The sequence below is a fragment of the Mya arenaria genome, chromosome 17, assembly GCF_026914265.1.
Source record: "Mya arenaria isolate MELC-2E11 chromosome 17, ASM2691426v1".
Classification (NCBI taxonomy): Eukaryota; Metazoa; Mollusca; class Bivalvia; order Myida; family Myidae; genus Mya; species Mya arenaria.
Window position 1 is genome coordinate 12,501 of NC_069138.1, and position 15,654 is coordinate 28,154.

Here is a 15,654-nt window from a genome sequence, read left to right on the forward strand (position 1 = left end):
TAGGTTTTCAGCTATTGATTACACGGTTACAATCTTGTTATCAGTATTTAATATTTTCTATAAAATCAATGCATTATTTAGTAAGTAAATAAAGGCTTATCACTCAAAATGTATGTTTGTTATACATGTGTGTTTATTGATTTTGAAAAAGAGTGTCCATTTAAATAACCAATCTCCCTGTACAATCAACCTTTTTATGTTATGGTTAGAAGCTCGGTACCGTGCTTCGTTTTTTTTTATAATATTCTTCATTTTCGCTAATTCAATATCTAGTATAACTGTAAAGAGATCAAACCGCCTTGACAACTAACTTTTTTAAATATTTAAATAACGAAACTCGCTATTTGATTTTAAACTTTTAATAGTCACCTCAGATGAGAACCAGTCCAACTCCGAGTACAAGAGACGCCTCCCTGTCTGCCTGATTCCATCTGTTAACGTGTCCGTACTAAGGTTACACTTTTTGCTGACGTAATCAAACGTTAAAGATCGACAAGGCTTTCGTTGAACACAAAACCGCCAACATTGAATGACGTCAGACGCTTTTGAAGACCAAAATATCGCGGAAAAAACGCCAGTTCCACGTAAAACATTGTCCGATACGTCAACCCCATTATCAGGGCAACGGTCAGGCGGCAATAAATCAAATGTCTTAACCAACAACAACACGGCATAAAATGCTACAAGAAACACTTTTATATCAGTAATTGTCATGATTAACAATAACCTATACGCTGTAAATGCAGCACAAGTTTGAAGTTAATGAATTATCCGAGATCGGATTGACGTTTATTCAAGTTCCAGTTTCTGACCAGTGGAGCGTCATTATAACAATGGTGCAGAATAACACTTTAGTGAATATTTAATGCCCACGTTTTACAATTCTTTGGAAGATATGAGCATAGATAAGTTGTTGTTTTGTTTAATTCAAATTATATTGATTTCATTAAATCAGCAGATTTCCTGACAGATGTGATATCGACTTTGTAGAACATATATTTGCTATTTTGAGATAAATTGGTATTATGAAAAATACACCGCGGTTCAATATATTCAGCTATTATACTTTATAATATGTATGTGTATTGATGCAACCTTAGTCCAAGGGGAACTAACCGCTTATTTAAAGTTTTAAAATAGCTAAATCTTGTGTTCTTACTGTGGCACAGCATCCCATTGCGATGATTAACAATACTGCCATGTGCATTGCAAACGCATGTTCATGCTCATGGAAGTCATCTATATTGTAATACATGTCAATTTGATTGTTTTTATATTAGTGTTGAAAACCCACAGCAAAATATGTTTTTTAAATTTAATCAAAATAGGCCTATTCGACAAAGGACACAATCTCCAAAATCGAACAGTGTAACATCAGTGTGTGTATACCACGTGATGAATTACCTCATAAATGCTTTCCATTTTTCTCGTAATGATGACTTAAAAATAATAGTAATTTTCTGTTCCTTCACCATTTTAAATGAAAAAAGGCAGTCTATGTCGCTCAAAAAGCCCCACCTTCGTTTTATTACCGGTGTTTGATTAGGTCATTAGTTTCTTCAAGCACTTCGGCATACCTATTTCCGATATAATGTTTTGACAGGGATCCATCAGGCGGCAGTTTTGTGAAAATGTTTTTCGAAGTGTTTTAAGAAACTTAACATCCAATCAGACTATATTAAAATACCGAATGCGGGGTTATGTAAGCGGCATAAACTGCGCTATTTCTCATTAAATGTGTTGACTAAATAGTAAAGTTATCTTTGTTTAAAGTCTTCATTTGACGCACAATTGTCGACGTTGCATTTATGACGTAATGTATCACGTGATATACACACACTGAACATAACGAAACGACAACACAAGGTCTTTATTAGTCTTTACAAAATATATTTTTACTTGTTTTAATTGTATGCATAGTAAGATAGTGTTCGTAATTCTTCCGATTGATTTGTGTAAAATAAACTATAAAAAACTTTTAATTCCATACCATTCGAATAGCACTTAAATAAATATTGCCTTCGTATATCATTATATTTACAAAATATAAAGAAAGCATGGTATTCACAGTCTAATACAAAAATGTTTATATCATTTGATACAATTAGAAAATTAATATATACATTAAGGCAATCATTTACATTCTCATGTATTAGTGATTTTTTTACACCAATCTGCTTCCTACAGAAATCATTTTGCACATATTCAATCTTAGGACAGAATGTATAGCCCCAGATCGGGGACCCATAACATCGTATGGGTTCTATCATAGTGTCATACAAATATAAAAAATCGTTAAATTTAAACCAAAGATTGAATTTACTTCATTGAAAATAAATGTAAATTATTCTCATTCAACTTCTTCAGTGCAGCACTTATATATATTTATCGATAACATCTGTGATTGAACATTATCAATAAAGATACTTGTAAGTTAAAAAATATATAAGTGAAAAAACTTACATCTATTACTTCATAGAATATTTAAATGAAAAAAAAACACAATAAAAATACTTCGAACTTGCAATCATTCGTAAGTGAAAATACTTACAGCTGTTACTTAAAAACATATATAAATTTAAAAAAAAAACACACATGTACTGTGATCTGTTGAAATATTCAATGTAATACCTAAAACTAATAGGCAGACAGGGTTTGCCATGTATTTTATAAGTCTGTAATTATTTAACGAGTAAGCTACGTTTAAAAATGATTTGTTTTATTTTTGTTATTGAAATGACATTTCTGCTCAACATTATAATCCAAAATAAAATGGGTCACTACATTCTATCAATATTGGACATTCACAGGCTTTGAGAGCGTTTCTTAACCGATAATGATGTGATGTGTTTAATAAAGTGTGCTTCAAAGAAATCGTACGTATACTTAATAGCAGTTTTAAAAGCAACACGAAATAAATGACAATAGCTTGCAACTTTCATGAAAATCGGATAATTTAAAAAAATGCCTTCTCGGTTGTATTGCAATACGTTAGTCGTATTGATATATTCCGTTATGAGATTATACATGTAGCCAGAATATGTTTTGTGTTTTTTTAAAATGTTGAAAATGCGCCAAAAAGTAGTTTGAAATTAGCTTTTGAAGTTCGCATAAACAAGTTGCGTATTCCTGTGAATATTCCAGAACGGGAAATATTATGTTTATGTACACAAGCATTTTGATTTCATAATTGCTGGCAATCTAAAGCTGATTTGTTGATTAGTTCCTGTTGCCGAGCAAATATTGGTGAAGTTTGTATTGGGAAAAGTACTTATATAAAGTATGGAACGGAAACAATTTTTTTGTATAACAAATACATAACAATTAAACAATGCCCTTTTAAACCATATACTGTAAATGTGTTTCTATTTGTTCTTTTATCAACAAATGTTTTACCATATCGATGGACAGATGACGTGTTCGACCTCAAGCTGTCCATCACAATCAATGGTCTAGAGGAATTAACAGATACTGGAATCGGATATGGATATGGTATATATACAACAGACGACCAAATAACATGATCAAAATTACTCAGGCTACGGACACTTTTTGTTTACAGCTGAAATGGTCAAAAAGGCCTTCTCTTGCCTGATAGACACATAAAACAGATATCAATTGGCTAAACCATGGTTTATGCATTGGTAAGCTAACTACATGATGACTGGAACAACCAAAGAGAGATTCAGGCAAAGGACGCAATGTAAGAAGAAAAACAGAAGAAACGACTAGATTGCTTTTGGAAATAAAGATATTCGACATGTCCTAGAATTGTCCGAACGCATGGTCCATTTTCTAATGCACGGCTCTCGGTACTTAATTTGATTGAACACAGAGCTCGAGGCAGAACAAAACACGTTGGTTCATAACAAATCGGTCCCGACAAACGGCTCTGTCACAACACTGTACACATATATAATCGGTACTGACCCATGACAGTGTAACAACACTGCACACATATATACTCGGTACTGACCCATGACAGTGTAACAACACTGTACACATATATAATCGGTACTGACCCATGACAGTGTAACAACACTACACACATATATACTCGGTACTGACCCATGACAGTGTAACAACACTGCACACATATATAATCGGTACTGACCCATGACAGTGTAACAACACTGTACACATATATAATCGGTACTGACCCATGACAGTGTAACAACACTGCACACATATATAATCGGTACTGACCCATGACAGTGTAACAATAATGCACACATATATAATCGGTACTGACCAATGACAGTGTAACAACACTCCACACTTATATAATCGGTACTGACCCATGACAGTGTATGAACACAGTGAACATATAATAGGTACCGAAGCACGACTCTGTAAATAACTATGTTCATATATATAAACGGTACTCGCGAATAAATAAGTAACAGAAATGTTCATACATATAATCGGTACCGACAAATGACAGTGTAACAATTATGTACACACACACACACACACACACACACACACACGCGCGCGCGCACGCGCGCACACACGCACGCACGCGCGCACACACGCACACACGCACGCACACATACATATATAAATAAATATATATAATATACAATATTGAAATAACTTCCTTGTAGAAATACAGAACGTACCTTTACAATCGGTATATGCAATGCTAAAGGGTAAAAAAGCACATTGCTACTATTATATATACGTATATTTCTCCAGTTATTCTTGAAATAGCACGGAGGCTCCGTTTGAGGACGAAACAGGCAATTACCATGAATTGTATCAAAAGTGCTACACTCCACCAACGTTTCTACCTCATTAACATATAGCAAAAACGTAGTCGAGTTTAGTTGACCGTTGGACATTCCGAAACATTGCTGTTTAATATAAAATCGTTGGGAATTCGAAGTTTTATCAGATATTATCTGAGACTCTATTATAGATAGCACTTTTATTTTTTCTCTAATTATTTTATTCTGGGCAAATAAAACGTTGATTGAGAGCCGATGAAAAATACAAATTTTAAACATTTAAAAAGACACAATAGTTGTACATGCATAAAAGCAATACATGGAAATTATATCAGACATTTGTAACGGCAAGAGAAAATAATAATTCAAACGATATAAGCACATTGACGCGGGTTTATGGGGCGGGGATAAATCGCGTTGGAAACTTATAATTCGACAGAATTCATCGAAAATGATCGAACGAATGAATTGTTATTTCCTTGATCAATATGCATATTTGGAATCATCATTGTCTTAGTAAATGATACATAACGAGATTATCTTGAAAACATTGCACAGTTTACCTGAACTATGATTCACAATGTTCAACCATTTGCATGAACTTTGGCATGATGGCTGATGGGCCTGAACATTGTCTCTTTAAACACAGTCATCGAACTGAGCATGTCTCTGAAGTTATCTTTGTAATATATGTTTTAATGTTAACGAGCATTTAAAACACATTTATTTTTGGATTATAATATAGTATAGTCTGCATAGTATAATAAAATGCTTAAATTAAATTGACGCAAATAAACTTCGTTATGCTGAAAAATCCTATCAATTTCCAAACACTTATTTGTGCTAATGATTAACTTGGTCGGGTTTGCTTTGGTCTTTGTATTTGACCGTTGACTTGATCATCATGTGGCTTGGGAAAAGTTTAATGCTTTGTTTTAATACAGGTTAACTGGAATATAAACAACATATTATACAATTATTTATAGATGTTATGATTCTAAGTCATATTTTCTGAAGACAACGATCGCTTTCATGGATCTTGATATCAATTGGATCGTATCAAGACAGGTTTGTTCCACTAGACCAGGTTTAAACGTTTTTGTTAATGATCATTTGCATTAAGAAAAGCCCAAGGTAGAATAAAGGAACTGTTATTCATCATATCCTGTGAAAGAAGTTAAAGTGGATGTGAATGGTTTTCTTTTCGAGTTGTATGCCTATTGTCGTGGATGTTTTGTCTGACTTGGACAAAGTTTAACACCACTATAACATGTAATGGTTTTTGAACCTTTGATTAAAGTAGGCCCTGTGCTCATTTAAATATAAGACAGGAATTGAATATGATTTTATTATTTAAAGTTTAATATTGTCTAAAGATTTGCGGTATAAATACACACAAAAGTTTTTGTCTTGATGAATAAACTTCTATTACCAATTCATGAGTGTAATTGATTTCAACTTTGCAATATTTTGCACGAAAACCTCTTGGTTATCTCTTAGTAAGTATAAAACTTCTAAAAGGTTTTCAATTCCATTATTTACGACTGTTGTAAACACTTTTTATAAGTACTAAATAATATTAACCCTCTATACTGGTCAGGATCATCAAGATAACTCTTATCTTTTTAAATTGACCGAATAACTCTTGCACAAAAAGAAGAATCAGGTGCTTGGCCAAATGTTATAAAATATTAACAATTGTATACAGAAAAGAACCATTTCTTGGTCTGAATACTTCATCAGTGCTTAAATGTTTCTTGTAAATTCTATGTGACGGTTTCATTGCAGGATCTTGGTAGTAATATTAACAAACTCCAATGTGTATAATCACAACTTGCGAAAATGTAATTGTTTTTGTATTCATGTTCATTTTTAATACTAAACATAATAATGTAGGAAAAGAAGAAATATGGCAATGAAGTTCTTATTATTTTCAAATAAGATCGAAAACATTATTGAAACGAACCCCAAGTGTTTAAAGATCTGAATATTGTTAGAAACTGGACAATACACTCTAAGATTAAACATACAACTAAATAAATAGAATGACCATCATAATCATTTCACGAAGTCCTCAACCATCAGGCATGAGTTTTAAGGACAATTTAGGACGTTGGCAGCCGAATCACAGATTTGAAGAGTCTCATTGAAGTAGGTTTCACTTGGGCAGGGCATGCGGTGGCCGTGCTTGGACGAGCATTGGTAATAGTAGGCACAGTCTTTGGGATCCTTGTACAATCCGTCATTCTTTTCCTTGCAGAAATCAACAGGGCTGGAAGCTGAAATAATTGAATACACTATGCAAACTTGTTTTTCTAATACATTGGTACCCTAATGTTTGATTTCAAATTTGAAATACATTATTTCCACAAAACAAGCCTAGAATTGACAAGCTAAAATGAGGCCGAAAAAAATCATTTCACATGATTAAAATAATATTGTGTCGATGTCCCAGCTGTGTTTACCCGTTTAAAATAGCGCATAGAGGTTTCCAAGTTTATAGTGTGTATACTTAGCATGTGAAAGTCATGTGATTCGTACAGATACATATGCCGACGCTGTTTTCAAATTTGCTAAGATGAACGTGGTACACACACACACCTGGAAAATTTCGAATTGAAAAAAAAACACACACATAAACTGCGAAAGATGCATTAGTCGTAATCAAATTGTTTCAGCAGTAAGTAAGATTCAATGTTTTGTAACACCGATATCAATTTTATGTTTTTGTCAATTTCCTTTTTTTGCAATTATATCATATAGTCTACATATTCATTTAATGCTCAATTGTCATAAATACAATTGTGCTTGACGTTACAAAATTATGCCATAACAGCGTACTTTGGGGTTTGTGCATTATTTTCCTATTAAAGTGCCGATAATAAGTAAAACTTGTTGATTCCTTAAAATAAATTTTACTTGTTCAAGTGCGTTTGTTGTTGTCTAGACGTGGGGGTGCGTGTTAATCAAAAACTGCTTCTGACAGATACATACACATTTGAACAGTATTTTAAAAAATTCCATAAACAATATTTTTCGTTACAAATGCTTTACGTCAAATTCCCAAATATGTACTACATGGTTGGCTGAAAAAAAGTGAATATATCCGATGAAGTACATGGTGGGCTTAAAACGTGAATACATCAGATGTAGTGCATGGTATACAGAAATTTTGAATATATCACTTGTAGATCATGATGGACTGAGAGAGGAAATATATCTGATGTGGTACATGGTGGACCAAGAAAGAAAATATATCAGATGGTGGACTGAAAAAGTAAGTTTATCAGAGCATAGCATCAATGTTGTTTATTGAAAAATCGCTGATAGGTTTTTGTAATTTGCGTTTTTTGTGCATGCTGAAATTAGGAGATATTATCTCATAATTAGGATTAAGTATTTTTGAATAATCAACTGAAACAATACTCTCTTGGATCGACACGGATTCGTTTAAAGCAGCTTATAATATTCCTTTCATATCAACCAACAGTATTAGCAAAACTTGACAAAGAATGTCAAACTTGCTTTTTGTGGAAGAAAGTTTGGACCAGTTCGAATAATTCCTTAAGTAATCAATCAATACGTTTTACATACGTCTGTACTTTTTAACCTCTGCGCTCCACCTTAGATCTTTGCCGCATGTTGCTGTCCCTCCTCCTGTTTCCCATGCATTGCTACTGAGAGTGTTAATCGAGCCGGGCGTCCGAGGACCATTGCCACTTACCTGAAACGCACATGTTGTCAATGAAGTTATATGACATGCCAGGTCCGCACTCACATCTCCCGCTACGGCACTGGGCGTTGATTGGTGCACACACCGTATCGTTCTGACACTTGAGATTTAAAATGGCTGCAAAGGAAAAGTAAGAGATTGGTGGCGGATTCGTTGTATGATCCATGAATGTCATATCATAGGCTGCATAGGTTCGATCCCCCACCTTACCATAAGAGTGGCTTTATCTGGTTTACAATATGGAGGCGGTGTGGTCATTCGACGCGGCTTTTTAATAATCAAAGTTTGGGATATGCAGAGGTCGATTATAGTAGTAATTTAGCTTCGTTCCCAGCAGCTTATTATATTTCGTTTTGATCATCAGCATCATTAGCAAAACTAAACAAAGAAACTCAAACTTGCTTTTTGTTGAAGAAAATTTCGACCCGTTAGAATGATCCTTTAGGTAATCAATCAATGCGTTTTACATACATCTGCACTTTTTAACCACGGCGCTCCACTTCAGATCATTGCCGCATGTCGCTGTTCCTCCTCCCGTTTGCCATGCATTGCAACTGAGAGTGTTAATCGAGCCGGGTGTCCGAGGACCATTAAGCCATTCCGGAAGCGGACAGACAGGTCCTGGTAAAGAACATTGTTGTTTTATATTATTGTCTTGCAAAGGAGTATAATAAACATTTCTCAAAATATCATAGTTTGTTTCGTGTTAATTCAATTAATTTTAGTTCACGCCTCAAACAATCCACTTGCCAATATCACATCGAGGCATAAAAGAAATAATTCGATCTTAAATATGTACATATCTGCATTTTTATAGGCGTTGTTTTATAATGAATACGTGTACACTCTTCACATACTTGTTTGATTTTAAAAAAAAGTAGTCCACAAGAACACGTCTAAGTGTTATTGAAAGAGCGTTTCACATATATCTGTGTAATATTTCCTGAAAGTTCCATATAAGTTGTTTCCAAAGTCAAAAATATAAAATAATCTTATTTCAAACTGAATTGTTTAAATTACGTCATGTTATTTTAATCATCATCACGTGGTATGCTAGTGACAATACTAACTAAACGGCAAAGAAGAGTAACCGCTGTGTGAGTTTCGTAGGGTTCTTGTAATTCTCAAAACCAAGATTCTCATTTAAGTTATATTTCAAGGGCGCGCAATTTCTTACCTGATACGTTTAGGCACGCATACGAGCAGCCATTCATGTTCCCGTCCGCAAGGAGTCCCGGAACACACACCTGGTTGTCACCACAGGGGCGTCCGTAACAGTCCGGTTCCAACTTAAAACAATCAAGAAGTAAAGCTATACAACTTCGAATTATGCGTTGTTCGCGTTGCTGCCAGGGGGGACCCTGATTATGCATTGCATTATTTTGTTTTTACCATCGACTACAACCTAACCTGTTAAGTTTATCAACCAAATCATGCACAGTTACGTTAAGAACCTAATTATTCATAGTACCATTTCAAATTGGAATTCGAATGAACACCCAAGCAAGGACATGCTTTGTTTTTGGACACAACTGTTGAAAACTGAACTCAAAATAGTACTTATCATTTGCTAGTTTTTGAATAAAATGATTTAGTTTTAAACTAGTTTTAAAAGCAAACATTCAAAGTGCTTCAAATGTGGCCAAAACATGGAAACAAACATAAAAGACGAAACAACCAAGTCTGTTCATGTGGTAATCTTGAATGATTGACTTCCTTTCTACATATAGTTATATACAACCTTTAACATTTACGAAGTACGATCTGGCAGAAAGTCACTTAAGCTCCCCTCGACGTGTTGCCTTTGATCTTACCATTGAAGGAACAAGATAGCTTAAGGTACATGAGTTTATTTACATAATATTATGTACATCGCATAACGCCCATCTTACAACTAATTAATTGGAAACAGGTATTCGGGTGGCTCTGTCTGTTCAAACTCAACATACAGTATATCAATTGTATTGACTGTTGTGACTCAGCATACAGTATATAGACTGGCTATTGTCTGTAGTGACATAATAAACAGTTTATAGACTGAATATTGTCTGTAGTGACTCAAGAAACAGTATAAAGAGTGGCTATTGTCTGTTGTGACTCAACGTACAGTATATAGACTGGCTGTTGTCTGTTGTGACTCCACGTACAGTATATAGACTGGCTGTTGTCTGTAGTGTCTTCACGTATAGCATAGACTGGCTGTTGTCTGTAGTGACTCCACATACAGTATACAGACTGGCTGTTATCTGTAGTGACTCCACGTACAGTATATAGACTGGCTGTTGTCTGTAGTGACTCCACGTACAGTGTATAGACTGGCTGTTGTCTGTAGTGACTCAACGTACAGTATATAAACTGGCTAGTGTCTGTAGTGACACAATAAACAGTGTATAGACTGGCTATTGTCTGTAGTCACTCAAGAAACAGTATAAAGACTGGCAACAGTATGTAGTGACACAATCAACAGTAAGTATACTGGATTTTGTCTGTAGTGACACAATCAACAGTATTTAGATTGGCTACTGTATGTAGTGACACATTCAACAGCATTTAGACTTGCTATTGTGTGTAGTGACACAATTAACATTTAATAGACTGTCTATTGTCTGTAATGACTCAATAAACAGTATACAGACTGGCTATTGTCTGGTCTGTAGTGACTCAATAAACAGTTTATTGACTGGCTATTGTCTGTAGTGACTCAACAAACAGTATAAAGACTGGCTATTGTCTGTAGTGACTTAACATTGAGTATACAGACTGGCTATTGTCTGTTACACCAATAAGATATAATCAAGTAGGTTTGGAACGTTAGTATGTAAGTAAGTCAAGAAGAGAGTAAGGAAGTAAATAAGTAAGCAAGTAGAATTATTGTGAAATGTGTAACTACAACAAATTCCAGCACATTTGCAAAAGGTTGCACCAGACCCGATGTTTCAATAATTCACCCATACCTAAAATAGTTCGTATACAGAGAGCTTTTTCGTCTGTGGGTAAGAATGGTTTAAACATTAATATGTCTTCTTCTCACGTTATTGTTGATTCGATACCCACCAGCGAGGGTACTTTCTTTTGATCTCTCAAAATCAGTACAGATTTATATCCAGAAATGTGATCGATAGTGATTTGTATGATCTTCCAGCTCTCTTCATAATAAAACTATTTGTTTCAATTTATTTAAGGCGTATGTCCATGGAAATTATTATAATATGTTATCCAGGTCTCCAAGTTTCACCACACCCCTGATATTATATAGGTAATCACTTACTAAACTAATCGAATGAAAAAGTGTGTTTGCAATATTGAAGTTAAATTAGGACGTATTTATTTGATCAAGGGGCATAACTCCAAATAAGATTAGTCTTGGTGATATGACAACATAATGTCAGCAATTGTTACGTGATATGTGTCAATGAGGAAAATAGATATACCTTCAATAATCTGTGTCCAAGAGATTGATACTTTAATTAAGAAAGTTGCCTTACATCTTATCATTGGGCACAATACCAAGTATAATTGAGTAATACATGCTATTGTATTTACATAGTTGTATTTGTAACAGGGTGTTATTTCATCCGTTCACGTGCATTTATCATTGTCTGCTTGCGTTTAGATTGCGCGTACATAATTATGGAGTTTGTATGAGAGTGGACAGTGTGTGCGTATTATAGTGGTCAAACAACTTTCAAATGGTTAATATTAGAATACATTTATGCACGTAATCATCCGTAACATTCCCGCCATTCTATCTCTCGGGCATTGCTGTCTTGACAGTCGTTGGAGTCACATTTTGGAAACGTACTCATATCTACTGATCATTTGCATTGTTGTTAAACAATACTTTTACACCTCTGGTTTGTTTCATGTATTTACTGTGCTGTATTTAATTTCATTTGTATTTACCAAGTACAGTGTATTTATATTACTTGGTAAAATAATTCATTTGTGTATTTTGATATGTTGTCTGGAATATATCTTTAGACCTTGTATTATATTTTACAGGCTTTTTGTCTAATTGAATGAAATAAAGAATACTAACGGATTGACTCCCGTCGTATTTATATACCCTGGCTACATATTTTCCATCATTAACCAAAACTCATAAATTCTTTTGTTGGGTGACATGCATAATGTGTTAACATTTTGTTGTATTTTATGGCAATATAATCACATGAAAACGTAAAGTTTCAATGTGATTTTAAAATGCAGCACTTAACAATAAATAAAGGCTAGTCACCGTTTCTACAAAACAATTTCATGTAAATTTTGCATGTATAAATAAAGTTAGGTTTGAATGTATAGTTGACAAATCGATTCTTCTAATTCACTGCAAACATGCTTTGAAATTCATATTCGTCGGCACAAAGACAGGCATTCAATACAGAGATCATTCAATGTGTAAATTATGTACTTGTGAAATAATTGGTTTTAAATACAACAATGATAGCTTGAACAATTGGTTGATTAAGTTTACAATTAACACACTGCTAGAATCCGTCAAAAAGGGCATTTGATGGAACATTTATGAAGAAAAATTGATTTATACTCAATTGCGTTAGATCATTTCAACACATCCTACAACGATTGATTTGTTAATATCAATTTTAAAATATGATATTTTTTGTAAAAGACACTAGGAACAGTACGCTCTTTGTTTAAAAGTTGGCTATGGCAACAGGGACAATGTCATTTGAGGACTGAATTCGAATCTTAATGCTCGTGGAAACTCTCGACAGCGATTGTGCTAATTTTTCATGAAGCGCGCTAGCCTACAAAGGTCACGAATAGGTCGACTTATTCATGCAATATTAACGCAAATTTTAGTACACTGAAAATCAAGTGCGAATGCAAATATAAGTAAATAAAAACATTTCGGGTACTATGAGAATGTTCGACTAATTATGTTTAAATATCACGAAATGAGCATTTAAATATATAATGTAACAGCGGCGTACCACTTATTACAGTTTGATGTTCACGAGAGGCAATTGAAATCATAACCAGAAACAAAACCATTTCCTTTTAAGTTTACGCCTACTAAGGATGTACAATTACAGTTCACGGTATTTTTCTTTCGAAATAAGTGCCAAATTGTATGCGAACATTTGAAATAGCGAAAATTTCTTCTTCTATTTCACTGATGAATTTCTATAACAATGGAAAGCGATCATATATTAAACATAGTTCATATTGTTTCCACAAACGATAATTTAAAAATAAGACATAAAGTAAAGTATCATGACAGGTTCCTGGACAGATTAAAACAATTGTTTCCAAGCATTCCTGATCTGAGTATAAAACGTGGTGCTTGCATGCCAAATACAAAATAGTGAAGATAATAAATAAATATAATTAAAATTTAAAAAAAAATCTAAATTGACATGTGATTTATATTATTGTCTCAGCTTCAAAACAGTGAAAGGACAACGATTAAATGACCATCTTCCCAAGCCCTTTGTACGCAAGCCGATATGTCAAATAAGTGTTTACTTTTTTATAATTTTGCAACCACAGACCCTGTTAAAGAAAAAAAAACGGCATACTACGGCGTCGGTTAATAACATGACTCGGCACATGCTAGTCATTTGCGAAACGAGTAGTACATATTAAAAAAACCTGATCACTTAGGTCGAGATCCCTCAACCTGGCAATTGTCGTACGCCAGTTTAAACCAGAGGCACAACACCGCATACACTACATGGGTTTGCTGCAGCTGCTGCTGCTGCTGCTGATGATGATGATGATGATGAGGAGGAGGAGGAGGACGACGACGACGACTACGACAACAACGACGACGATGATGATGATGATGATGATGATGCCTTTACCAATAACTCATTTTTAAGGACAAAAAAACAACACTAATTAAATACTTAGATACTTAAAGATGCACTCTTACTCCAAAAAAAGATTTTCCACAATTAGTACACATGGTTTTATATACCAAAAAGGATTAATAAATGTCGAAAACAATGGTTCTTATGAACGATACCGAGTTTAATTTGAATGAAAGGTGAAGAAAACATGGAATATCTACATTATGAGACAATAGTAGATCAAATTAAATATTTTAGCATTCACCAGTCATTTAATAATCTTAGGTTTTCAGCTTTTAATTACACGGTTACAATCTTGTTATCAGTATTTAATATTTTCTATAAAATCAATGCATTATTTAGTAAATAAATAAAGGTTTATCACTCAAAATGTATGTTTGTTATACATGTGTGTGTATTGATTTTGAAAAAGTGTGTCACTTTAAATAACGAATCTCCCTGTACATTCAACCTTTTTATGTTATGGTTAGAAGCTCGGTACCGTGCTTCGTTTTTTTTAATATTCTTCATTTTCGCTTATTCAATATCTAGTATAACTGTAAAGGGATCAAACCGCCTTGACAACTAACTTTTTTAAAGATTTAAATAAAGAAACTCGCTATTTGATTTTAAACTTTTTATAGTCACCTCAGATGAGAACCAGTCCAACTCTGAGTACAAGAGACGTCTCCCTGTCTGCCTGATTCCATCTGTTAACGTGTTCGTACTAAGGTTACACTTTTTGCTGACGTAATCAAACGTTAAAGATCGACACGGCTTTCGTTGAACACAAAACCGCCAACATTGAATGACGTCAGACGCTTTTGAAGACCAAAATATCGCGGAAGAAACGCCAGTTCCTGTTAAAACATTGTCCGATACGTCAACCCCATTATCAGGGCAACGGTCAGGCGGCAATAAATCAAATGTGTTAACAAACAACAACACGGCATAAAATGCTACAAGAAACACCTTTATACCAGTAATTGTCATGATTAACAATAACCTACAAGCTGTAAATGCAGCACAAGTCTGAAGTTAATGAATACTCCGAGATCGGATTGAAGTTTATTCAAGTTCCAGTTTCTGAACAGTGGAGCGTCATTATAACAATGGTGCAGAATAACACTTTAGTGAATATTTAATGCCCACGTTCTACAATTCTTTGGAAGTTATGAGTATATATTAGTTTTTTTTATTTCAAATTATATTGATTTCATTAAATCAGCAGATTTCCTGACAAATGTGATATCGACTTTGTAGAACATATATTCGCTATAGTGAGATAAGTTAATATTATGAAAAATACACCGCGGTTCAAAATCTTCAGCTATTATACTTTATGTGTATTGATGCAACCTTAGTCCAAGGGGAA

At 34.0% G+C, this 15,654-nt stretch overlaps 2 protein-coding genes across 2 annotated transcripts in view; both read right to left on the minus strand.

Moving 5' to 3' along the window:
• Positions 1–714, minus strand: part of LOC128223802 (uncharacterized) — a gene marked incomplete at its 3' end in the record, with an annotated part of 12,657 nt that extends 11,943 nt beyond the window's left edge. Inside the window, exon 1 of the mRNA XM_052933215.1 lies at positions 370–714. Coding sequence (XP_052789175.1) covers positions 370–714 — 345 coding nt within the window. The remainder of the gene's footprint in view (positions 1–369) is intronic.
• A 5,756-nt stretch (positions 715–6,470) lies between these two features.
• On the minus strand, positions 6,471–15,128 carry LOC128223072 (uncharacterized). Its single transcript, XM_052932307.1, has 5 exons — positions 14,928–15,128; positions 9,641–9,752; positions 8,935–9,084; positions 8,455–8,580; positions 6,471–7,009 (listed from the first exon to the last, which is right to left on the minus strand). The coding sequence occupies exons 2-5, from the start codon at positions 9,675–9,677 to the stop codon at positions 6,825–6,827; spliced, it is 498 nt and encodes a 165-aa protein (XP_052788267.1). The 5' UTR covers positions 9,678–9,752; positions 14,928–15,128; the 3' UTR covers positions 6,471–6,824.
• Between the last annotated feature and the right edge of the window lie 526 nt (positions 15,129–15,654).